This window comes from Gigantopelta aegis, chromosome 10 (genome assembly GCF_016097555.1).
Source record: "Gigantopelta aegis isolate Gae_Host chromosome 10, Gae_host_genome, whole genome shotgun sequence".
Classification (NCBI taxonomy): Eukaryota; Metazoa; Mollusca; class Gastropoda; order Neomphalida; family Peltospiridae; genus Gigantopelta; species Gigantopelta aegis.
In genome coordinates, this window is record NC_054708.1 from 13540226 (window position 1) to 13566023 (window position 25798).

General features: G+C 35.7%; 1 protein-coding gene across 2 annotated transcripts in view; it reads right to left on the reverse strand.

Annotated features, from left to right (window-relative positions):
* Positions 1 to 701: 701 nt before the first annotated feature.
* LOC121383179 (sulfhydryl oxidase 2-like) overlaps positions 702 to 25798 on the reverse strand; it is a 33348-nt gene continuing 8251 nt past the window's right edge. The window contains exons 4-12 of one of the 2 annotated variants that reach the window (XM_041513026.1): positions 21591 to 21681; positions 19472 to 19608; positions 16959 to 17129; positions 16298 to 16427; positions 15002 to 15118; positions 11429 to 11473; positions 8829 to 8970; positions 6749 to 7321; positions 702 to 908 (exon numbers count right to left, since the gene is read on the reverse strand). In XM_041513026.1, the coding sequence (XP_041368960.1) occupies positions 835 to 908; positions 6749 to 7321; positions 8829 to 8970; positions 11429 to 11473; positions 15002 to 15118; positions 16298 to 16427; positions 16959 to 17129; positions 19472 to 19608; positions 21591 to 21681 (1480 nt within the window). In that variant the 3' untranslated portion in view covers positions 702 to 834. The remainder of the gene's footprint in view (positions 909 to 6748; positions 7322 to 8828; positions 8971 to 11428; positions 11474 to 15001; positions 15119 to 16297; positions 16428 to 16958; positions 17130 to 19471; positions 19609 to 21590; positions 21682 to 25798) is intronic. The other variant, XM_041513027.1, reaches the window with a different exon arrangement.

A 25798-nucleotide genomic window follows, 5' to 3' on the forward strand; every position in this document is an offset into this window, starting at 1 on the left:
AACATGTGGCATAAATCTTTCTTCCTATTATACTAATGTAACTATCTCACTATAATAAATGTTCCAATTTCTCAAACAATTTCAATCTGTTTCTACCTTGTTCAGTCAGTTTTTTCTGATTCTATCTTCTGAGCTGTTCACACCGTCGCCTACCGGTCTCAGCTTCCTCCATTGAAGTAGACTCTGCATACTTCCCTGCACCTACCTGGCATCCTCGTCCTCTGTCACTATCAAAGCTCATGTGACCCACAACACTGACAACCGCCAGAAGTAGGGGAGTATAGTAGATGGATACAAGAGCCTCTCAAAAAGGAACACTCTCCGAAGTGGTCAGACTAATCCCACAGCTAAAGCTGATGAGAAATGGCACAAGAGACAAGAAGTATCTTTATTACTGATAGCCACAAGAGACAAGCACCTGCCTCAATTGACGAGACAAGGATCAGAACGTGGAGCTGGACAGCAAAACAATTTGAAAGATAGAAGCTGCCAAATCGGCAAGAAATAAGATGGAATTCAACAGGAGAGAAAAGAAAGATGGCAATGGGATTAAAAACAAAACAAACAAAAAACACAAGAAAAACAAACAAACAAACATGTGGCATAAATACTATTTTTCAATTTAAAATCTATTATAATTGAACTTGCTTTTGAAAGTTTATTGTACATAACCACCTAGAAAATAAAAAACAAACAATCAATACTGCAGAAGTATCTTTATTCAATATTTTTTTCAGACACTTAATTAAAGTGATTCTTAATTCAGTCCAATATTTGTGTAAACGTCAACATTTTGTTTGTTCATTAACCCAATGTTCCTTTCAAAGCCGCTGTTCAGTCAGTAGATTTCCATCTCTTTTTTCTTACCTGTGATCCAACATCTTCCCTTGCTTTCAAAATAATGGTTTCTGAAATAAAGAACATCAAATTAAAACTGGCATTTAAAAGTGAATTTATAATGTAGCAGATTGTACTGGGTGAGTCTTCGGCAACACAACTGCAACCACCCCTGCGACCACTCATCAGTGATGGCAGAGTGCTGGGAAGGCAAAACTCACCAACCAGTTTACTTATTCCACCTTACCAACCAGTTTCCTTATTCCACTAGCAAGTATTGGCTTTCTGGCCAGATAAATCAAGGTCAGTAAAGTATAAAGTTAGAAAGTGGGAAAAAAAATTGTTTTGTTTAATGACACCACTAGAGCACATTGATTTATTAATTGTCTGCTATTGTATGTCAAACATTTGGTAATTTTGACCAATAATCTTACGAGTGGAAACATGCTACATTTTTCCACAAGTAGCAAAAAGGGATCTTTTATAGCACCGTCCCACAGATAGCACATACCAGTCTTGTAATACCAATCGTGGTACACTAGTAGAACAAGAAACAGCCCAATGGGCCCACCGACGGGTATCGATCTTAGATCAACTGCACATCAAGCAAGCACTTAGCCACTGGACTTCATCCCGCCCCTTAAACTGTGAAAGTGAGAAATGTGGGTGGAATTAGCAGCAGAAAATCAACTTCAAGCAAATTTCACTGTGCAGCAGGAGCTACATATGCCCAATATATATTTCATGCGTCAAGCAGCAAGGAAGAAGGAAGGAATATTTTAATATTCAATGACACGCTCAACACATTTTAATGACGGTGATATAGCATCGGACCAACGGTTAAAGACCACACAGATAATGAGACAGGAAACCCACTGTCTTCACGCAATGGGCTACTATTCTTTCCAATTAGCAGCAAGGTATCTTTTATATGCAGCATCCCACATACAGGCTAGTACACACCACAACCTTTGTTGCATCAGTTGTGGAGCACTGGCTGGAACGAGAAATAGTCCAGTGGGCCACTGATGAAGAATCAATCCTTGATTGACTGCACATCAGTCAAGCCCTTTACGTCCTGCCCACCCACTAACAGCAAATTAAATTAGTAAAAATATCTTTCTTTATAATGTCTTTAGCATCTTAGTCCTCGTATGTTTTACTTGTTTTGTGTTATCAATATCATCCACAAATCCCATTTAACCTACATGTACATGTACATCACTAAATGTCTAATTTAATGAGTTTTAGAATCACACACTACTGTTAAAATAGTATTTATGCCACATGTTAAATAAATGTAAAACACACAAATATACAATGTACATATTCAGTGCAATTTTCCACTCTAAAATGTAAATATTTTGTCAAAGTAACATCAATAAGTTTGTGAAAGTGAAGGTGACCTAATCAAACGTTTTGAAAACAAGAGTTTTTGCAAATACTGGGGCATGTCATAAAACAGTTTGAACACAAAAATAAACTAAGGATTTTGTGTCTTTGGTACACGACTAAAAAACAAAAACAAAATAAGCAAATATGTGGAAAATACTAACTGGTCCCTTTACCGACACATCATATGTGTGCTTCACCACTGGGCTACATCATGTGCCATGATACTAAAAAATACGACTGGGTTGCCACAAATTGCGTGAAACCTCAGAGATAAAAGTTTGGTGCCTGACACAACTTCCTGTGACATAGGTTGAAGGGCTTGTATCAATTACTTTTATTACGTGCATCTTTTTAATATGTTTGTGTCTGTATATTTGAGGTGTTCTTTGTAGCAGTTTAAATTGAATTTTACCTCCCAATAACTTTGTATAAAAAATAGGTAAAAGGTAAAATTCAGTTTGTGCCACTATAAACAGCATATAGGATGACGAAAACCCCCATTGGATATAAAGATGTTATATTGTAAGGAAGAACATGTAATTACACGCAATATGTAACAAATGTCCCATTAAAGGGACATACCCTAGTTTTTAAAACATTAACGCATATGTTTTTACTATTATAACCGTTGTTGATAACGTAAATCATACTTTACTTAGATTTTATTGTTTAGATTATCAATTTCCGTACATTCGAAGTATTTTTGGTCATCCTGGTGTTTTTAATATCACAAAATGCATTTCTCATATTTTTAAAAACGCACGTGCATCTGAAAAGTACATGCAACAGTTATGGAGTCGAGTTTTAGTCTATTTTAGTCTATTTTAGAGGGTATTTCACCATTTCAAAGTCACAGACTCATGTTTCACTCAATTGTAACTTTATCCAAATCTGTTACAGGTTTGTAGATTAAACTAAACTTAGTGTTAATTTTCACAGGCTGAAACTAGGGTCTGTCCCTTTAACTGAAGTGTCTTCTTTGTAACACATTATTGCCAGGAAACGGGAGCATGTACAGGTGCTTAATTATTAATATATCCTTACAGTCCTATGCTCAGTGGAGCTGTTTTTCTGGGAGAATCACAATATAATTTTGTACTGCTACAATAGCCATTAGAACAACAAAAGGTACACATACAAATTATGCAATATACATACCGGTAGTCAAAATAATGTTACAAAAGAGTCAAATATTTTGTTTCTGCCCAGAAACTGTGACTTGCAATATTCAAACTGAATAATCCATTAACATAACAATGATTTAAAATCAAACAAAATAAAATAAAATAATATGACAATCATGGTAATTTTAAAATATTTATATACAAAATGGTCCCTTGAGGGTTGACTACACTACTGTGAAGTTAAATAATATTATCTGACCATGATCCCGTCTGAATCTTTATCCTTAAACTAAAATAAACATTAAAACTATTCAGTACAAAAATCATAAAATAAATTAAATCTCATCTCAGGACTTTTTTTTAACAAATAAAATAGAAATCTGCTGCTAAACATTTTAAATTTATAAGTGCTTTTAACAAATTGCTGTTTAGTCAGTCAGCAGCTATATCAAATGTTCAATATACAGCACTAAAATGTTGAAAATAATGTTTTTTAGGTACATGTACACATGTAGGTTTAAATCATTTTAACAAATAAATCACTGGACGAGAGATAGATCACGGCAAAATACCTGTAAGCATGTTTGTACTGTTCTCGGAAAATAAAAAAATATTTTTAAAATTTAAGTTTATATGTACTTCAAATTTCTTTTTTTACCTTTTTTAACAGTGCTAAACTAATAAATTAAATAGAAGTACACTGCATTTGTTGAGAAAAATACTTGACCTACATGTATTGATTAAATGATCAGCAAATCATGTATAGAGATAAGATGCCAAAATGCACTTGATACATGCAAGTCAAATCATCATACTGGCACTGCCATGCTCTCACTTGATTTGCTATTTTACACTTCATATTAAAACAAAATTACAGAATGAATTAAAAAGTAAGTGTACCATGAAGCTATTGGTTTTTGAAGCTATTGGATTCTCCTAAAACAAAATAAATGGTAAACTTATGTAATTCAGTAGAGCTTTGAAATATTCAGAATGAATACAGTCTTCATTTATAGTGAAGCGAAATGTAAAACAGATGCCAAGCTGGACTTGTGTCCAGTTTAATAAACATGCAAGAGACCTACGATGGGTGGAGGGAAGGTGGGGCAGATCAGATGTATATATCCACCAAAGAATTTTGTCTTATATATATATACGACTCTGGCAATTAACCACTGCAACCAGCAATGTTCCAACAGAATTTATTTTGCCGTGAAACTTTGACTTTTCTGTATTAATTATTATCCTTTTATCACTGACATATTAAAACTTCTCTCCGACACATTAACAGAAACATTGGAGACTATTTTTCCGTAGTATATTCTTTTGCACTGCCCATTTTCTCAATTGTCAGGGTTGTAGATGTCATGACAGGCGCATGAACCAGGAGTGTGTGTGTGTGTGTGTGTGTGTGTGTGTGTGTGTTTGTTTTGGGGTTCAAACCCCTCACACCCAACTAAAGCAAATTTTCATTTATTTTTTCCCCAGTGTGTTTTCTGGGTGAGCATAACTTGACAGAACCCACCTCCTATAAAATTCATTCGCCAGTCTAGACCCTCCATGCATAAATTTCTGCCCATGCACCTGCATGCATACAAGGTCCTGAACATCCTAGAATGATTGATTTGGCACAAATTATAAGATAAATCTACACAATGACTGTCATGTGTGAACCTCTTACAAAGACTTGTAACTTACATATTATACAGTCATCATGTTTGTAATGTCGACAGTGGGGTGAGGCATACTTTTCACCTTCATCTCTTCCAACACACTCGTTGAAAAACATCTTTGTACAACAAGGTATATAATACCCAAACTACTTCACAACACTGCTTCAGTCAACACAGTACATATATCAAGTTCAGTTATAAACACAAGCATAAATACATGGAGATGTTGGCAGGTATGGATCCAGGGGAGAGAGTGTTGAGGGGTCTGGACCCCTCCGTCTCACAAAAAAGAGAGAAAAAGAAGTACTATAGTAGTTTCCACCTATTTTAAAGTGCATTCACCACTAATATACAACTTCCATTTGATAAGCAACATGTAGACCCCCACCGTTAAACAAGCCTGGATCCATACCTGATTTGGTCAATTTATCACTAAAAATAATCACAACACTGTTTGTGGCAGATCTACAACTTATCAGGGGGTGTTCCAGAAACAAGCACACAGAGCTTTGAGATCACAGGCACTCAATTTAAATCGCCAAATTTAAATTTCTTTTGTGTTCTTTTGGAAAACATTGACCACCACCACCCATATACGGTCATGTGGGAGAGAAAACGTACAGCTGAGGTGGTGGACATTTTGACATAGGATGACCTATATATTTAAGGATACGCCAATATTTCTCGACCACCTTAAACCAAAAAAGGACATTTGGTTTTGTGCTTATAAACATTCTGACTATTTGACTGAGGCTGAGATTTATAGTCCAACGGTGACACAACATGATACGAGTGCCTCATACAACAAATGCCAAATGCATAGCAACTGATGAAATCACGTTTGTCTATAGCCAATTATATAGCAACTGATGAAATCATAATGTTTTTCTATAGCCGATTACGTAGCAACTGATGAAATCATGTTTGTTTGAGGCTTTATTACATAGCAACTGATGAAATCATGTTTGTCTATAGCCAATTATATAGCAACTGATGATATCATAATGTTTTTCTATAGCTGATTACGTAGCAACTGATAAAATCATGTTTGTTTGAGGCTTTACTACATAGCAACTGATGAAATCATGTTTGTCTATTACCGATTACATAGCAACCGATGAAATCATGTTTGTTTATAGCCAAATGTATAGCAACTGATGAAATCATGTTTGTCTATAGCCAACTGAATAGCAACTGATGAAATCATGTTTGTCTATAGCCAATTGAATAGCAACTGATGAAATCATGTTTGTCTATAGCCAACTGTATAGCAACTGATGAAATCATAATGTTTGTCTCGGCTATTCTCATACAAGGCACTTGTATCGTGTCATGCCGCCTTTAAGGCATTTAATTTCTTTCAGTTGAAGTTTAGAAATCGAAACTCTTTGAGTGCAAGCTCAGACTATCATGTAATAATAGCATGCACCATGGTCTTTAAAGAGATCAACAGAAAAAGAACAACAAAAAACTACAACAATAACAAAACAATAAATTAAAACGAAAATCCATCTACGACCATCACCTTAAAACAAAACTGAAAAAAACAATATTACACAGGAAGAAAGCCACATGGTTTCCAGTTTCTACGCACAGTGAAATGGTAGTACATGAGGAGGATAATGATGGCGCAAACGAAATAGAACATCATACACATGCCGAGATCTACACCACTAAGCAAGCCCCAAGAACTGCCCATGCTCTTGGCCAGGTACACACTTTTCGCTCCTCTCCTATGAAGCCTGGGGTCGGTCGACTCTCTCTTCACGAATCTCTCCTCCAGACTCTTCTTCTTCTTGCTGCGAAGTTCCTGAATCTTGTGCAGGTCCTGCTTTCGCTGCTGCTTCTCCCACCAGTCCAGCTCCTCTGTGACTCTACTGGTTCTCTCACCTTCCAGTATATGATTGTTAGTGCCCTGGTCGGTTGGTTTCTTCGACACGTCGTGTCTGATGTTTTCTTCTCTGTACATGTGCACCATGAAATTCAGAACTTCGTCCTTGTCCCAGATGGGATGGGTGTTGGTGCTTCCTGCCTTGTGGCACTTTGGACACGTGGTCTGAGATGGAAACTGGATCTTAGGGAAGAGTGGATCCTCGGATGGCTGGCCATGAAGTCTCTTGTTGGCCTTGTTGTGAGCGCTCCACAGCCACAGAACAGCATCTTGGCTCTGCTTTACTTCCTTCTCCAGGGTAACAGCCATTTTGTAAAAATTCTTAGAACATTCTGCACAGCCGAAAAAATTCTTCATATAACCACGTATTGCCAGCAACACTTCTTGGGGATTGTGAGGTACTGAAAATATTTTTTTTTAAAAGAAAAAAAAGTTATGACACATTTAAAAATAACTTTTATTTTTCAAGTCTGAACTAGAGAAAGGCTTTAGGTCAATGATATAACACTGATATGAATCGAATGAAGTATACCCCCTGGGGTCTATTTAATGTGTTTCTTGATTTGCTTTAGTCATCTGGAAACACTGACTAGACGTTGAAACTTAAACCAGAATGGCACAGTCATGATAATTTGCATATTATATACAGATAGCAAAGATACAAATCAATCTAATATGTGTTGGACTGTTGAAGTTCGACAGATCATTATCATTTTGAAATGCTTTCCAAAAGCCCCATATACCTACATGTATGTAACTAGTTATCAGGGTTAAAATTTTACCATGGCAATGACAGCAAATGAAATAACTGGATTTATTAAATTTTTAAAGTTTAATAGATAATCTGGCAAACTTTTCTGCTGATCCAGTGCTAGCCCAGGGTTGCCCTCCATAACCCTTGAACCCCAAAATTGGATGTTGTCAACAGCAACAAAAATGCTGTTGTGTGCTACCTACATGTACATGTAGTTTGTCACTGTGCCTATCCCATATATTCCATGCTGAACTTGTATAAAATAGTAACATATGAATGATAATATGATAATCCAATGAATGTCCAACAAATTGCAAAGGCTAGAGACCAAGATACCAGGGTAGAAATAATTTTTCTTTGATAGAAAGTAAGTTGTCTTTGTACTCCTTGATTGAAAGACAAATTTGTCTTGGTGTCCTAATTTCTGTTTCTAAAACGAAGGTAATACTTGCTATGCCTAAACTGAAGGTAATACTTGGTGTGCCTAAACTGAAGGTAATACTTGCTGTGCCTAAACTGAAGGTAATACTTGCTGTGCCTAAACTGAAGGTAATACTTGCTGTGCCTAAACTGAAGGTAATACTTGCTGTGCCTAAACTGAAGGTAATACTTGGTGTGCCTAAACTGAAGGTAACACTTGCTGTGCCTAAACTGAAGGTAATACTTGCTGTGCCTAAAACGAAGGTAATACTTGCTGTGCCTAAACTGAAGGTAATACTTGCTGTGCCTAAAACGAAGGTAATACTTGCTGTGCCTAAAACGAAGGTAATACTTGCTGTGCCTAAACTGAAGGTAATACTTGCTGTGCCTAAAACGAAGGTAATACTTGCTGTGCCTAAACTGAAGGTAATACTTGCTGTGCCTAAAACGAAGGTAATACTTGCTGTGCCTAAACTGAAGGTAATACTTGCTGTGCCTAAACTGAAGGTAATACTTGCTGTTTCTAAAACGAAGGTAATACTTGGTGTGCCTACCAAAAATTTAAATTTGACCCATGTAGTATTACTATATACATTTAACCAGAACTGTGTACCCGTGGTACAATTTGGTTGGCTGTTGGAAGGTCCAAATAAGACCATGAGATAAATGGAAATGTCGTGAAACCTTTTTATTGTGCATTTATGATCTACAAATAGCCAAACTATGCTGTTTACCTGTATGTTTATTTGCCAGGTAGGAGCTCACAGTTAATGTATGGAACAGTGTCCACATGCTGCACGGGTAGCCTCTGTACTTTAACTTGCTACCATGGCAACCAGTCCAAATAACAGCATCAGGCAAAAATGAATCTTTAGTCTAAAAAAACACAAAAATCAGAGCAAATGAAATAGTAATAAAGTACATGTATATGTATATATTTAATCAACATATAGACCACATGTTAGTGATTGTTACCCTTCACCGGTGTGAATGATAAAAGTATAGAAGCAATGTCTGATTGTCCTCTTGACAATTAACTGGAAAAAAAAGGTACTGTTAATAAGACTGAATTCTTTAACATAATAATGGCATGAATTATTTGTTTTGTATTTCTAGAAATAGTTAGTATGCTACAGTGAAACCCCTCTAAACTGGACACCCTCGGGACCAAGTAAAATGTCCGGTTTTAAGAGATATCTGGTTTAGAGAGGTTATGTTCTTTACTGATTTTAAAAAAAGGACCGTGAAAACTGTCCGGTTTTGAGGGAATTCCGGTTTACAGAGGGTCCAGTTTTGAGAGGTTTCACTGCATTATTAAATACAGTAAATAATGACAGGATGTTTTCAAAACCGTTACCAGCATTGCATGTTGCAACTGCCCCATAATATTTCAAATGTTTTTCTTTTATTCATTTATTTTTTGTTTTAAGGATTGTCTGTTGTTTCTTTTACGGATGATTTTTTTGGGTCCATACCCAGATGAACGTAAAAGAAATAACACACAAAACTTATAATTAAATTTGAATGATACATCTTAATAATAACACTAAAACGTCATACTTTATTTTGAATTATTTTTTATCCATTAACAATAACGCTCATTAAGACAACTTGCCCATATAAAATGACGTCATCACATATGACGTTCCTTGATGACGTAATTTTTACGTTCATCGAAAAATGAATAAACTCCCGTTGCTACGTCTGGACCAATTGGATGACGTTACGTTGTAATGAATGTAACAGAAATTTAATTATTTGTTTATAAAAAGCAATCTTTTAATCTTGACTGACTGTAAACACTGTGCATACAAATTCATTTAACCATACATGCTATAAATGTAGTCCCCAGTTGCACAACATTTCTTATTTGGACAACTCCTCCATAAATATCAAAAATTTAAATCATTAAATTAAATATAGTTTTTGATATAAAAATCAAAATAATACAGCATGAGTCAGCAACATCTTGAATAAACTGTGTTATCACCATTGAAAGTTAGTCATTAAAACGGTATATATATATATATGGAAATCATCAAGCCTAGGGGTCAGACAGATTAAATCTAACCCGATACAAAAGCTGGCTTATTCAGTGCATGTTTTTAATATCTAATTTTAGTCATTAAAATGTCTCTTTTACTTGGAAACACCTTACACTAGCAGCAAACTCAGGACAATCCCTTCAAGGCAAGACAAAAAACCCCAAAAGATCAAACACTTCCCAGATTACTGCACTTGGCCAACCTCATTAAAAACCCCACAAGATCAAACACTTCCCAGATTACTGCACTTGGCCAACCTCATTAAAAAACCCACAAGATCAAACACTTCCCAGATTACTGCACTTGGCCAACCTCATTAAAACCCCCAAAAGATCAAACACTTCCCAGATTACTGCACTTGGCCAACCTCATTAAAAAACCCAAAAGATCAAACACTTCCCAGATTACTGCACTTGGCCAACCTCATTAAAAAACCCAAAAGATCAAACACTTCCCAGATTACTGCACTTGGCCAACCTCATTAAAACCCCCACAAGATCAAACACTTCCCAGATTACTGCACTTGGCCAACCTCATTAAAACCCCCAAAAGATCAAACACTTCCCAGATTACTGCACTTGGCCAACCTCATTAAAAAACCCAAAAGATCAAACACTTCCCAGATTACTGCACTTGGCCAACCTCATTAAAAAACCCAAAAGATCAAACACTTCCCAGATTACTGCAATTGGCCAACCTCATTAAAAACCCCAAAAGATAAAACACTTCCCAGATTACTGCAATTGGCCAACCTCATTAAAAACCCCAAAAGATCAAACACTTCCCAGATTACTGCAATTGGCCAACCTCATTAAAAAAAACCCAAAGATCAAACACTTCCCAGATTACTGCACTTGGCCAACCTCATTAAAAACCCCACAAGATCAAACACTTCCCAGATTACTACACTTGGCCAACCTCATTAAAAAACCCAAAAGATCAAACACTTCCCAATTACTGCACTTGGCCAACCTCATTAAAAACCCCAAAAGATCAAACACTTCCCAGATTACTGCACTTGGCCAACCTCATTAAAAACCCCAAAAGATCAAACACTTTCCAGATTACTGCACTTGGCCAACCTCATTAAAACCCCCAAAAGATCAAACACTTCCCAGATTTCTGCACTTGGCCAACCTCATTAAAACCCCCAAAAGATCAAACACTTCCCAGATTACTGCACTTGGCCAACCTCATTAAAAAAACAAAAAGACGCAATATTTCCCAGGAATATTGCACTAGGCCAACCTCATTAAAATAAACAGTTGGCTAAAAGCTACACAACTCACATTTTTGTGCATGTGTACTTTCTTCCGTTTTTTCTTTTTCCTTTTCTATAATTTAAAACAAAACCCAAGTAACAAAACTAAAAACAAAATACCAAATTCAATGGGCTGTATTGCAGCCAACCATCATCTATTTTAAGGTTAACCACATGAGCATGTAATCTTTTGACATCTCTATATATTTGTGATTATCATATTACATGACATTGTACATACAGTCTTCGAGACAGATATTTAAATACATGCATGTACTTCCTGTATTGCTGTCTCAACTAGTCCTAATGCATCATCATTTTGTGTGTTACTTCATGGATCAAAATGGAAAAGAACTTTGTTTTGTTTAATAACAACACCACTACTAGGCACTAGTGCACACTGATTAAATAATCAACGGCTATTGGATGTCAAACATTTGGTAATTCTAACTCGTAGTCAGTAATCAGAGAAAACCTGCTACGTTTTTCCATTAACAGAAAAGGATCTTTTATATATATATGCACGAGAAAACCCCAATCAGTTGAATGGATCCACTGAGGTGGTTCAATCCTGTTACACAAACACCTCAGGCAAGCGTTCAACCAACTGACCTATATCCTGCCCCTGATAAAAATGATGACCCCTGGACAATACAAATAACTAAAAATGTTAATTTATTTAACATCTACATGTATATACATGTATCTATTCCAATGAAATTGCTTCACATATACTACATGACTGAACAATAATTAGAAGTAGTTTCCATGAAAAGCCACATCAGATGCTAAAAACCATAATATTGTCCATTAAAAACCCATATTGCATGCCCTAGCTTTGCTACATGAACACTGAAGTGATGTCGTTCTCATTTATTTACATTTCTGACCATGCTAATGCTATGTGAGCTGGTAAATACCACAGAAAAAAAAGAAAAAACAAAATTAGTAGTAAAAAAGTAATAAAAAATAAATTAAAAAGTGATACAAAATTTGTCCGAATAAAATATATAGCTTCACTCCCAGCCACCCCAATTTTTAAAACTCCATTGCCAAATGGCACTAAACCAACATTTACTTGTTTTTATTAAAAACTTTACTCTGCATCACTTGGGCCAAAGTGATAATGATACTGAAAACATGTCAACCGGCAATATAAAATGTAATACACTATATGTAGCTAATAATGAAGCTAAAAGATTAGAAGGCGAACTGACTTAATCTGAAATACTGTCTCATACCTTAAAGTGTTTTTGTTACATTTTACAATAATTGGTATGATAAACAGGGCTTCTAGATTATAGTAGTCCCGGCCCACTCCCATGGCTAGTGATATTCAATGTTGGGCTAGTAAATAACTACTATTGCCATGCCCGACGGCTAGTGAAAAAAATATGTCAATTGGTGCAGTTAAGTCTATTTTATAAATATGAATATCCTGCCCCACCACCCCCACCTCCTAATGTTTGTGTTTTACGCCATATCTCTCTTTAGGTGACATATTTTTAGCATTATTTAGTAAAATTGTATTAACTTAAAGTAAAGTAGGGTTAGTGAATTTTTAATCGTGGCTAGTAAATTTTTTAAATTTTTAAATCACTGATCCCATGGCTAGTGGATTTTAAAAAAATTCGAGAAGCCCTGTCATAAATAATGAAAAAAGGAAAAACAAATATTTTGTCTGCATTTATTTGCAGCACCTGAAATAAATACACAGTGATAGAAATAAGCAAAACTGTTCATTAGTCCATCGGACAAGTATATCTAGACATTTACTTATCCACCAATATGTTCACCTGCCCAAATAAATGTTTTGTTTCATTCAAGTGCAAGGACGATGTTTTTCACTGCTCAAAATTAAACAGCATTAAACATTTTTACTTGTCCATAGGACAACCATTGGGGTAAACTCTGTCCCAAGCACATTTTCACTTGTCAAGGACAAACGGGCAAGTGCTTATTTCGAACACTGATACGTGATCACTTTTTAGTAAATCTGTCTGTACATTAACTGCATTTTATTCAAGTATGTCTACATACAGGCACATTTTGCAGGTTTCACATTAACATGATTTATTCTAGTACCTACAGATAAAATCATAGCTGCATGAAAATTAAGTTTGAAACCAGGCTTTATTGCATGTACATGTACGTAACAGCTGGTACTAGTCAATGCATCAATACATTTTCAATATACTTTGTATATAGTCAGGTATACAAGCTGGCACTCCCTTCTATCAAATAATGTAAGTACCTAGTAATGCACTTAGTCTATCACACGTGTCTTATCATTCATTCATTCTTTTAGTCACTCAAATTTACATGTAACTGTAGTTAAAGTTGCTCTGTTATGTAATACACATTTCTATCACACATAAACATCTCCATATATCTAAATTTTTAACATGGATTTCAGTGTTCGAAATAAGCACTTTACTATCATAACAAGCATTATGAGTGTACTGCTAAAGCAATAGATCACCCCAACCAGGCTCCACAAAATCGCTATGAAAGTCAAACTTGATCTGTAACAAAACATGATAAGCTATACACACAAGACAGCTCAATATCTTGAGGCATTACAGAAAGAAGTGCTAGCTCCCCTTAAACGGCGAGATCAGAGAAAATATTGAAGGAAGGAAATGTTTTATTTAACGACACACTCAACACATTTTATTTACGGTTATATGGCATCAGACGTATGGTTAAGGACCACACAGATATTGAGAGAGGAAACCCACTGTTGCCACTTCATGGGCTACTCTTTTGATTAGCAGCAAGGGATCTTTTATATGCACCATCCCACAAACAAGATAGCACATACCATGGCCTTTGATGTACCAGGCTTGGTGCACTGGCTGGAATGAGAAATAACCCAATGGACCCACTGAAAAAATCATGAGGTGTGCTAGCTAACCGGTCTTATTTAATGAAGAGAGGAGGATAAGCCCTTTTTGCTCAGAGATATGGGGAACAGAGGAAATTAAAGAGGTTGAGAAACATTGGGCTGCATTTATACAGCCCATTTTTCTTAACCAGCATTGTAAATACATGTTCTTACATGCATGCAAGTCAAAAACAGGCTTTTACGGCTCAAACTTAATGACAGCAATTGCTGTAGTTGCTATATGAATTGCCATCGATCAGGGCATTGGCTGATGACATATTTTTGCTGATGGATAAAAATTGTCGTTGGTTAAAACTATTTTTTTATTTTAATATTTGTTGCCAAAGTTACTGGTTTAAAGTTGCTGTAGGTGGGCTACAAATTGCAGTCATTAAGCATTTTGCCTATTAAAAAAAAATCTGAAAAAATCTCAAGTTCGAGACCTGGGGCCTAATTCACAAAGGTCTCTTAGGCTGTGCTAGACAACAAAGCATCATCTTTGTAAGTCTTTTAGCACTGCGAGATCGCAAAGTAACGAGAGTTTAGTGAATTGGGTCCCCTGGGCGATGTAATTTCGGCCCATTATTGCAATCTGTAAGCATTTTGCCTATGAATTTTTATTATTGTTTTAAAATCATAATTGCCGTAGGTAACAAATTCTTATGTTCGAGCCATTGATTTTGCTGAAATTCCAATACACACTAGAGTACCTACCTGCAAGGTATCTATGTGATTACTCCACTGTTCACCAGACAGCTCAGTGTTCACTCCATTGAGCCAGTCGGCCACTTTCCATAGAAAGCTAGAGATAGGTTTCCTCACAGGCGAGTACTGAAACAAAATAAATGAGTACAGTCAAATCTATGTCATATTGCCACTTAAAGGTGTAGTAATTCCTCACAATAGTGGTGGAGATGGAGATGGGGAGGGGGAGTATCCAATCAGATGATGGGTCCACCAAGGGGGTTCGATCCTCCAACCCAAGCACCTCAGAAGGGTAGTCTATCAACTGAGCTCATTCTCAGCCCCATTACTTAACAATGCAAAATACAAACACAACTACAGTTTTAATAAATTCATGTCTTACTGCTACATGTGTATCGACGGTTATCTTCCACTATGTTCATACAACATATAAATCCTTCAAGTGGCCTTTGTAGACAGAACTTACAGTTCCACATTCTATTTTTTATTTTAAATATTGTTTTTAGTGATGAAAACCAAGTTTACCGTGTATACAAAAGACTGTAAAAACACTTTACAAATACCAACAACCTAACTTCAAATATAGTCCTTTCCCTTACACCATTTAATGACACACTATTATAATTTAACTTTTGGTTTTTATATTGATATTGATCACTAATTAATTCAAGTTTTACCCTTGTTTGCCGATGTATTTTGATGCTGGGGGTATCATTAAACATTCATTCATTCATTCATTAGTCCAAACATCCTTACAGCCAATCAACAGACTAGAATCTTCTACTATGTCTATAAGCAGAAACATCTCCTCATACAGATTTGAAGTAATGACAGGAAGGAAATATTTTATTTAAAGATGCACTCAACACATTTTATTTACGGTTAAATGGCATCGGACACATGGTTATGCACCACACAGATATTGAGAGGAAACCCACTGTCACCACTTCATGAGCTACTCTTTTCAATTAGCAGCAAGGGATCTTTTATATGCACCAACCCACAGACAGGGTAGTACATACCACAGATTTTGATATGCCAGTCGTGGTGCACTGGATAGAATGAGAAATAGCTCAATGGGCTCACCGACGGGGATTGATTCCAGACCGACCAAGCATCGAGCGAGAACTTTACCACTAGTTGGGGTACGCCCTGCCCCCTGATGTAATGACAGATTCAAAATGTGAAAAAAATATATATATACCCATCTCTTTGGATTTAAATATAACAATCAAACAATTCATACATTAACGCAAGCTAATAATAAATTTCAAACATATCTTAAAAAACACTAATTTCTCTTACCTTTGCAAGAACTACCACAAATGTCTTCAGAGCACTCAGTGCTTCTTGATTCATCGATTTATGAATGGCAATCTCTTGACGGAATGCATACGTCAGAGCGGACTCTAAATCCTGCATGTGTACACCAACACTATGGACAAAATAAAACAATCACTTCGACATCTTAACAAGAATTCAATGGAATTAGATTGCTTACCATCAGTTGGTTTTTAAACATGTGTTTTTGTTTTAATATTCCCCAATGTGCAATAACTTGTTAAAGGCATTTACAATTATACTACTGTTAAACTTTTCAAGGACTATTCTGCAATCATTAGTAAAATTACTTGCTTTATCATAAACTGCCAGTCTCTTCTTGTGTTAGTTCAAATGGAGATTTGTTTCTGTCGGAGATAGTTCGGGGCACTTGTCAAAATGGCAAATTTTATTTTAATTTGGTGTAATAATTAAAGACATTGTCCTGAGTTTGTTACCAGTCATTAAAATACTTTTTTAATTGGATGGAAACATGCAATGGCAGCAAACTCATGACTGACCCTTTAATATTTTGCTAAAAAATAACTGAGTTTCTGTAATAGTTACAGTTTATCATAATAAATTTGACAACATTTTCTGCTCACCCAGAGCTAGCCCCAATCTATAAACTGTATCATGTGCTTACATATTTGTGGCAGGGGCAGGCAACTCTTCATTATCTTTATCGTTTTTATTTTTGTTATCTGCCTCTTCTCCTATACCAGCACCATCCTCCTCCCCTTCATTGACGTTGATGCCAAACCGCTCCTTTATCACACCAACAAACGAGGCACGGTCGTTTTCACCACCAACACCACTAGAGCAAAAAAAAAAAAACCCAGAGAAAAGGAATGAGCAAATTATACAAATTCATGTTCACACGTACATGTACCCAAAAAAAATGTGTTTGTTTTGTTTAACGACACCACTAGAGCACATTATTTATTAATCATCAGCTATTGGATGTCAAACATTTGGTAATTTTGAAATATAGTCTCAGAGTGGAAACCTACTACCTTTTTTAATTAGTAGCAAAATATCTTTTATATGCACCATCCCAAACAGGATAGCACATACCACAACCTTTGATATATACCAGTTGTAGTGCACTGGCTGGGATGAGAAATAGTCCAATGGGCACATGTACAAAAAAGCAATTCAAAATTGAGTTTTGGTTGCTTGTGCACACCTGTCTTCAATTCGCTTTCAATTTGTCATACCGGATTCAAATTCACACTCATGATTTAGGTGATATCAAGTGCATTGGAATTTGAATAGGTAATTTGTTTTCATACCAACTTAGTCTCTATATACTTTTTACTACAATACATGCTGCAGAAAAAATGGTCTCCAACATAAGAATGATGTTACAATATGTGGTGTGTGTGTATGTTAGTGTGTGTGGCTCATGCTATAGTGAAAGGTGGATGGGGGCAGAGTAGTTTTTCCACCACATATATATATATCAAACCAGTACTTTATACACACACACACACACACACACACACACACACACACACACACACAATTCTGTATAAAGTACTGGTTTGATCAAAAGTAACTGTTTTGAGCCTGATTCTACACATGTATAAACATGTATTAAGCACCCAGAAAGACATGATTCGGATCACATCAGAATACAATTTTTACATACCAGTGTTCGATATTAAATTTTTTAGGCAGTATCCCAGTTAGATAGTAACATTTTAAAATCTGGTATCCCACATGAGAATTTAGTATCCCACTTACATTCCATCCAACAGAAAACGCCTTTTTTCATATGGAATTTACTACAAATGATTTATTTCTGAGCCGACCGATTTGTAAGTTACACAGAAACATAGTATTGTTTTGTTATTTCCAAACCACTTTTACTTTTTTCTTACGTCAAACTAAACTGACATTATTTACAAAAATATTTATAGAATGATGGGATGGACTGTTCCCAATCTATTTCTACGCCGCAATCGAAATTGCGGAATTCGTGAAATTCGCAATCAAACAGAATCGGCAACATTATTTGCTGCATCTATTTTTTAGTAATACTGACATAAATTAATATTTAGCAGTAATCTATAAGTGTTTCTGACATTACTAATGATAAACCTACCTGTATCAATTTTCTGCAGATGTGGAATCAATATCTCAAAATCATTTTAAGGGAGGAAACATCCAACAAAAACAATAATGACGTAGCAGTTTCCAGTGTATTGCTACCCCGCTATTGCTCCAGTGTAGCATTAGACTGGGTACGAGTTGGGGGAGATAATGTTACGGCATAGCATTAGATTGGGTACGAGCTCGAAAATACTGTTACTTAACTTCATCAATAAATGACAACTTTCATTGTTTCAGCGAAAAATAAAAACGCAGGATTAAAAAAAACCCCAACAACTTTGTATGGTATCCCGGTGGGATACTGGGTTATTGAAGTCTTGTATCCAAAATTAAATTCTGGTATCCCCGGGATATCGGGATACCGTTAATCTCAAACACTGCATACATGTAAGTAAGAAGTAGCACCACATGTCTACACTACTTAAGAATTGAACATGATCATTTTTGATGTTCATACAACTTGCAAGTATGAACCATAGGACCACTTTATAACAAACACACCCCACCCCACCAAACAAACCCTCTTTTGATGGCAGTAATTTTTACACAGCTGAAAATAACCGCCATCGGTAAAGCTGCTGACATACATGTATGGCAATTCATACTGCAACCAACAACGAAAATCACCAAATATTGGGATATGAATCGTAGTTCTTTTTTAAAATTTTAATTCTGGTCAGAAAACCACTGTTATCGGGAATAATAAACATAAATACTGGACAGCTGGCCACAAATGCCGGTAAGTAAATGCGACTTTTTCGAATTTTTGCCTAATTTTAGTCAACATTAACTGATCTAAAATATAAAAATCATAAAAACCCATGAAAATAATACTTACTGATTCAAATATGAACTTTATTTTATGTATTTAGAAATCATTCAAGTGAATATATGTGAGTAAAAACTATAAATGTGTACCCACTCAACATGGTTTTTGTCAAAAATTAATCCAGTAGTCTAAAGGTTAAGTATACTTAACCTTACCTCAAGGGTCATTGTTTGAGGTCAGGTCAAGTAGAAAAGAAATGTTAAAATGCCTACACTGCCAGCTTCTTGTATACCCCATCTTTCTTGAGAGAGTACAGGGAAGGAAACTGTGTGATCCCGTATTTAGTGACCGATTCCTTCAGCAGACGACGCACTAGTATATGAGTCTGGTCCATCGTGTCCAAGATAATCTGAAACAAACACAGTGGCAGCCATAAAGGTTTGTTTCGTGCAATGACACCACTGGTGACATTGGTTTATTAATCATCGGCCTTTGGATGTCATCCAATTGGTAATATTTTTAACACAAAGGTTTTTTTTTTTATTTAACAATGCACTCAACACATTTTATTTACGGTTATATCACGTCAGGCATATGGTTAAAGGGACACACCCTAGTTACGTTTATTTGTTAACCATTACGGCGTTGTTTTTCGCTATTAAACCCCATTTTTCACAAATAAAATTGCACTTTACTTACATTTTATTATTTAGAATACACATTTCCATTCACATGAAGTGCTTTTTGGTAATCCTGATGTTTATAAAACCACGAAGTGCATTTTTTGCATTTTTTCACAAGACGTGTTGTCGAGAAAAAAACGTTAAGCAAGCGAGGTCCAATCTATTTTTAGAGGGGATATTTCCATTTCAATGTCACAGACGTTGGTATATCACGTGACCGTTATCATTTTGGTTCGGTTTGTTTTCTCGTGCACGGTTCGCACAATCAACATCCGATTTGTTGTTGTTCATTTGTGAGATTTTTCTTCACAGTTCGTGAACATTTTCAGTAACAATAAAGTTCAGACAAGTAAGTGTCTCAATACAAAACGTTACAAACCCTTAAAACCAATAATTTTGTTAAGTCTTACGATATCTGGAGAGGGGATACAACCAGGACAGAACAGTTGGAACATGTCCAGGAGAGGTGAAACGAACGCACCCCAAGTCTGTGAAATTTGTCGTGACGTAGGCATTGTTGTGCTTCGAGCGACATCTACCGGTGACATCAGAATACTAACTTTCAAAATTATTTCAAGCAATTGGAACATGGGGATTCCCATAGTATTTATCGATATAAAACCTGCTTTTTCACTCCATTTGATAAAAACGTGATCTAAGTGTGTTACAGGTTTGTAGATTAACCAAATTATAATTTATTTTCGCTGGATGGAACTAGGGTGTGCGGCTTTAAGGACCACATAAATATTGAGAGAGGAAACCTGCTGTCACCAATTTAATGGGCTACTCTCTTCAGTTAGCAGCAAGGGATCTTTTATATGCACTATCCCACAGACAGGATAGCACATACCACAACCATTGATATGCCAATTGTGGTGCACTGGATGGGGCGAAAAATAGCCCAATGGGCCCACCGACGGGGATCGATCCCAAACTGACCGTGCATCAAACAAGCGCTTTACCAGTGGGGTACGTCCCGCTCCCATTTTTAACACAAAGTCTTAGAGGAAACCTGCTACATTTTTCAACAGCAGTGTTCAGTGAATCTTTTATATACATGTTATATATATGCACTTTTCCACAGCACACATACCACAACCTTTGGATATACCAGTCGTGGGGCACCGGTAGGGATGGGAAAGAAAAAAAACAATCAGAGAATGAATGCTTAATTGTACCTGAACAAGATTTAAAGAATTTAATTTCATGTATGTATACATAAGATTTCATTATAAAATGTTAGGTTTTGGGATGAGACTTACCTGAATTAAACAAAACCAAAATATTTTATGACAAAATCATATACAGTGAAACCCCTCTAAACCGGACACCCTTGGAACCAAGACAATTGTCCGGTATTAAGAGGGATTCGGTTTCGGGAGGTTACGTTCTGTACTTGTTTTAAAAAGGTACTCTGTAAAACGTCTGGTTTTGAGGGAATTCCGGTTTACAGAGGGTCCGGTCTTGAAAGGTTTCACTGTAGTTAATAATGAAACACAATCATGCAAGTACTCCAATTTTGTTTATAAACCGAGTCTCCTTATACATGTACTTGTAACATCACATTAGATACTATAAATTATTTTGTGAAACAGTATTTTAATATCAGTAAAGTTCTATCAGTTACTCTTACATCTATTTGCCTCATAATTATATGCAAAACAGGTGCTTTTAAGTATTAGATGACTACATGCCATGATCTACCAACCTCTCTTCCAGTGATGGAGTTGCGGTCTTCAAATATCAGAACCACATGCTGATGTTTTGGCGACGCTTCAGACCAAATTTCCTCAATTGTCCTATACAAGAACATAAAAAAAACCCCACAAATTATTTAATGATCAGTATATAAAACCAAAACAAATGAATGAATGTTTATCTATACCCCAGCACAAAAATACACACCAGAATATGAAAATATAATAAACCCAAACAATGTAACTAATTCTTAAAGGGACTGTCCTGAGTTGGCTGCCACTGTTAAGACTAACAAGAGATGTTTTAACTACTATAACAGGCCATAGGATTTCAAATTTCATGGGAAACACTTGTTCGATTCCGTGCCTTGTGGTTATGGGAACCCATCGGAAACTGTTTTTAGATTCTGCTGAATAGTCGTACTCGATATAATAATCATGTTGGTTCGGTGATTTTACAGACATGGTACCGGAATCGATTGTTTCCGTGAAATCTGAAAGCCTGCTATAATTGCATGTACCTGGTATTAAATATATTTTCTCCATAAAATATCAGTGACTATATATTATGTAATTGTGTTTCATCCTAGCTAGTGTTCGGACTAAGTCAAAGTTACGTTTATTTCCTATTATACAGGTATACTGTTTAAGTCAAAATCCAGTTGAGCTACGTACATACATGTACAGACAGTTGGACAACCAGAATCATATTATATCCACAGACACTGATATTCAAAACAAGAATCTGTATAATATAGTCTGTAATTTTAATTGTTACAATATTTTATCAGCTAAAAACATCTTATCATGGAGCAAATTCGAGATAATCACACTAAATCTCCATGCCCACCCCCCAAACCCCCAAATGGGAGAAGGGGGTGGGGTTTGCAAAAGCAACAACCATTCACAAGGTTACAAATCTATCAAATTAATGCAAGAACTGTTGACGACGACAGGATATTTTGTGTAAGCTATTTTTACAATGAGATATCTACAAATTTCCTGTTGTTAATGGCTGCGAGGGGTGGGGAAGAAGAGGGCTATGCACCATGGTTGATCTGCTATTTGTAAATATATATACTTGCATTGTTTAATTTAACTCTTATTTTGTGAAGAGTGGATGTATAGAATACATAAAAATACTACCCCACCCCATCATCAAATGATCAATTCTGAATAGTTTTTTTTTGCTTAGTACTCTGTTTTATGTGCCCATTGATCTATTTCTCATTCCAGCCAGCACACCATGACTGGTGTATACTATATATCAAAGGCTGTGGTAAGTGTTATCCTGTCTGTGGAATTATGTATATAAAAGACCCCTTGCTACTAATGGAAAAATGTAATGGATTTTCTCTAAGACTACCGTTATATGTCAAAATTAACAAATGTTTGACATCCAATAGCCAATAATTACTAAATCAATGTGCTCTTTTACTGTTTACATGTATGAACTTGAAAGCAACTGTTTTGACAAAGTTTCTACATTATAACATGGATGATGGACATGTAATAATTAACATGTACTGGCCTAAGAATAAGAACTCTTACTTAATTTAGGTAAGATAAAATAAGTTCTGCCCAAATCATGATTCAGGTAACCTGATTTGGTGTTAGGTTACCTGAATGGAACAATGTATGTATATCAAGCACTTTGTAGCACAATGTCAGTCAAAGTAAATTATGTTTTTAGTTTTCTAAGAAAGGTTGTTTTTGCAAGTATTAATAACTCAATATTTCATTTAGCAACAGTAAAAGTTTGTTTTGTTTACATCACCTCTATAGAGCACATTGATTTATTAATCACTGGCTATAATATATTGGATGTCAAACATTTGATAATTTTCACATTATATATATATAGTCTTAGAGATGAAACCTGCTATATTTTACATTAATTTTAGCAAGGAATCTTTCATATATATATGCACCATCCCACAGACAGGATAGCATATAATATATACATGTACAGGGCACAATATTTCACGCGAACCGCTGTTCTGTTCGCGTGTCAGTTACGCAAAATTAAATTTACGCGAACCGCAAACTGGTTATGTCATGACCTGTAAACGTTCAGAAATTAAAACTTGCAAACTTCACGATTACAGGACGTTTATTCACGGAGACATACTACTAGTATTTCGACAAATGTTTTAGGCTGAATTTTAGATACTTGATGCGCAGCAAACCAGTAAACAAAGTTATATTGCAACAGTTTTAATTTGCAACCAGTCTAAAGTAAATGTTCAGTACAGAGTCGAGCCAAAAGTTTTAAAGAAATGTGCTCAGACCGCTGGGGAAGGCTAAATTATCTGCTGCTATTAACAGGAACCCAAAAGTGGCACAAAAATTGAAAAATACTAACGTCGCATAATGAGCTTTAAAAAACTAATATTTAGAACGTCACTGTAGTATAGAAGTACCATCGATAAAGTGTAAGTAACATAGCCACTGCTAAAAAAGGCTCAGAATGCATCTACAGCGGTCCTGGGTTTCAAATTTTTCACAGGGGGAGGCCCCCCAAATCCCCCCGCTCAGACAAGCCTTTGGTGTGCGTAATGCTAAAAAGACTTTCTGGCTACACCCCTGTATTTTGTTTCAGTACTGGGGCTGATATTCAGTTCTTTTACAATATTGTTAAATTTACCAAGCATTAAAGAATTTTTTTTTTTTTTTAAATGTTTTCTTTTGTATTTTGTTTTAACTTTATGTTTGAGCTAATAACTATGTATTTAAAATATAATTTCAACGTAATTTTGAGGTAACCGATCAGGTAACCCACGGGTTACGCATATATAATTCACATAACTGAACAATTGGTTACCTAGGTAAAAACCATGTGAACCGACTTCCGGTTAACTAAGATTTCGAAATATTGTCCCCTGCATGTACCAATGCCTTTGATATACTAGTCATGGTGCACTAACTAGAACAAGAAAAATTCTAATGGCCCCACCAATAAGGACTGACTGATCCTAGACCGACCACACATCAGGTGAGCACTTAATTTACCAGTAGGCTACGACCCACCCTCTTCATTTAGCAAATACAATTCCTTAATATCAGAATATTATATTTATAATTATTCTGTAGAATACACAATGTATCTAAAATGATTTGATGTAATAAATTATGCTATGTTCCTTAATACAGATAAAATTTTCCATCAGATAAGCAAACAATAAATATAATGAGAACACCATTAAAATGCATATGGTACAAATTCTGCAGTAATATTTCATGTCTCTGTTACGACGATATAACTATAAAATAAGATTAATCTGTAAAAAACATGCCACTGGTAATATCTTTAGAAAACATGCCGAGCTATATAATACATGTCGTATTGTATTTTGATTCAGTAACATCTGGTACTAGCGCTAGTTCATTTCACATGCAAATACCTGATTCAGTGCAGTTTTTGTGTACACAGCAGATACAATATTTATATTTAGTAACTGAATTAAACAAATTTACAACTGGTAAACTATGTTGCATGTTTTTAGTTGGAGTTTGTTTTGTTTAACAACACCACTAGAGCACCTTGATTAATTAAGCATCAATCGGCTATTAGATATCAAACACTTGGTAATTATGACTCGTAGTCATCTGAGGAAACAAGCTACAAGGGTACTTTTTTTTCCATTAGCAGCAGAGATCTTTTGTGTATGCACTTTCCCAGACAGACAGGAAAGCACATACCATGACCTTTCAAAATAATGCATTTGAACACTACTCTTTGTCAGATATAAAATTATGTCAACCCATTTACTTCACTGTGATACGGGTGCCAAAATTCTAAGTAAAAGAACACTACGTATAAAGATTAAAAAGTATCCAAACACTGCATGTTTGGCATGAATATTAAGCCTGTGACACTAAACAAAACGAGAGCGGGATGTAGCCCAGTAGTAGAAGCGCTCACTTGATGCACAGTTGATTATTGGGCTATTTCTTGTTCTAGCCAGTGCAACACGGCTGGTATATCAAAGGCCATGGTATTATCAAAGGCCATGGTATGTGCTATCATGTCTGTAGGATGGTGCATATAAAAGATCCCTTGCTACTAATGGAAAAAAAAAAAAGAAAAAAAAAGAGGGTTTTTTGTTTAATGACATCACTAGAGAAACCTGATTTATTAATCATCGGCTATTGGATGTCTAATTGAAAAATGTAGCAGGTTTCCTCTCTAAGACTATATATATGTCAAAATTACCAA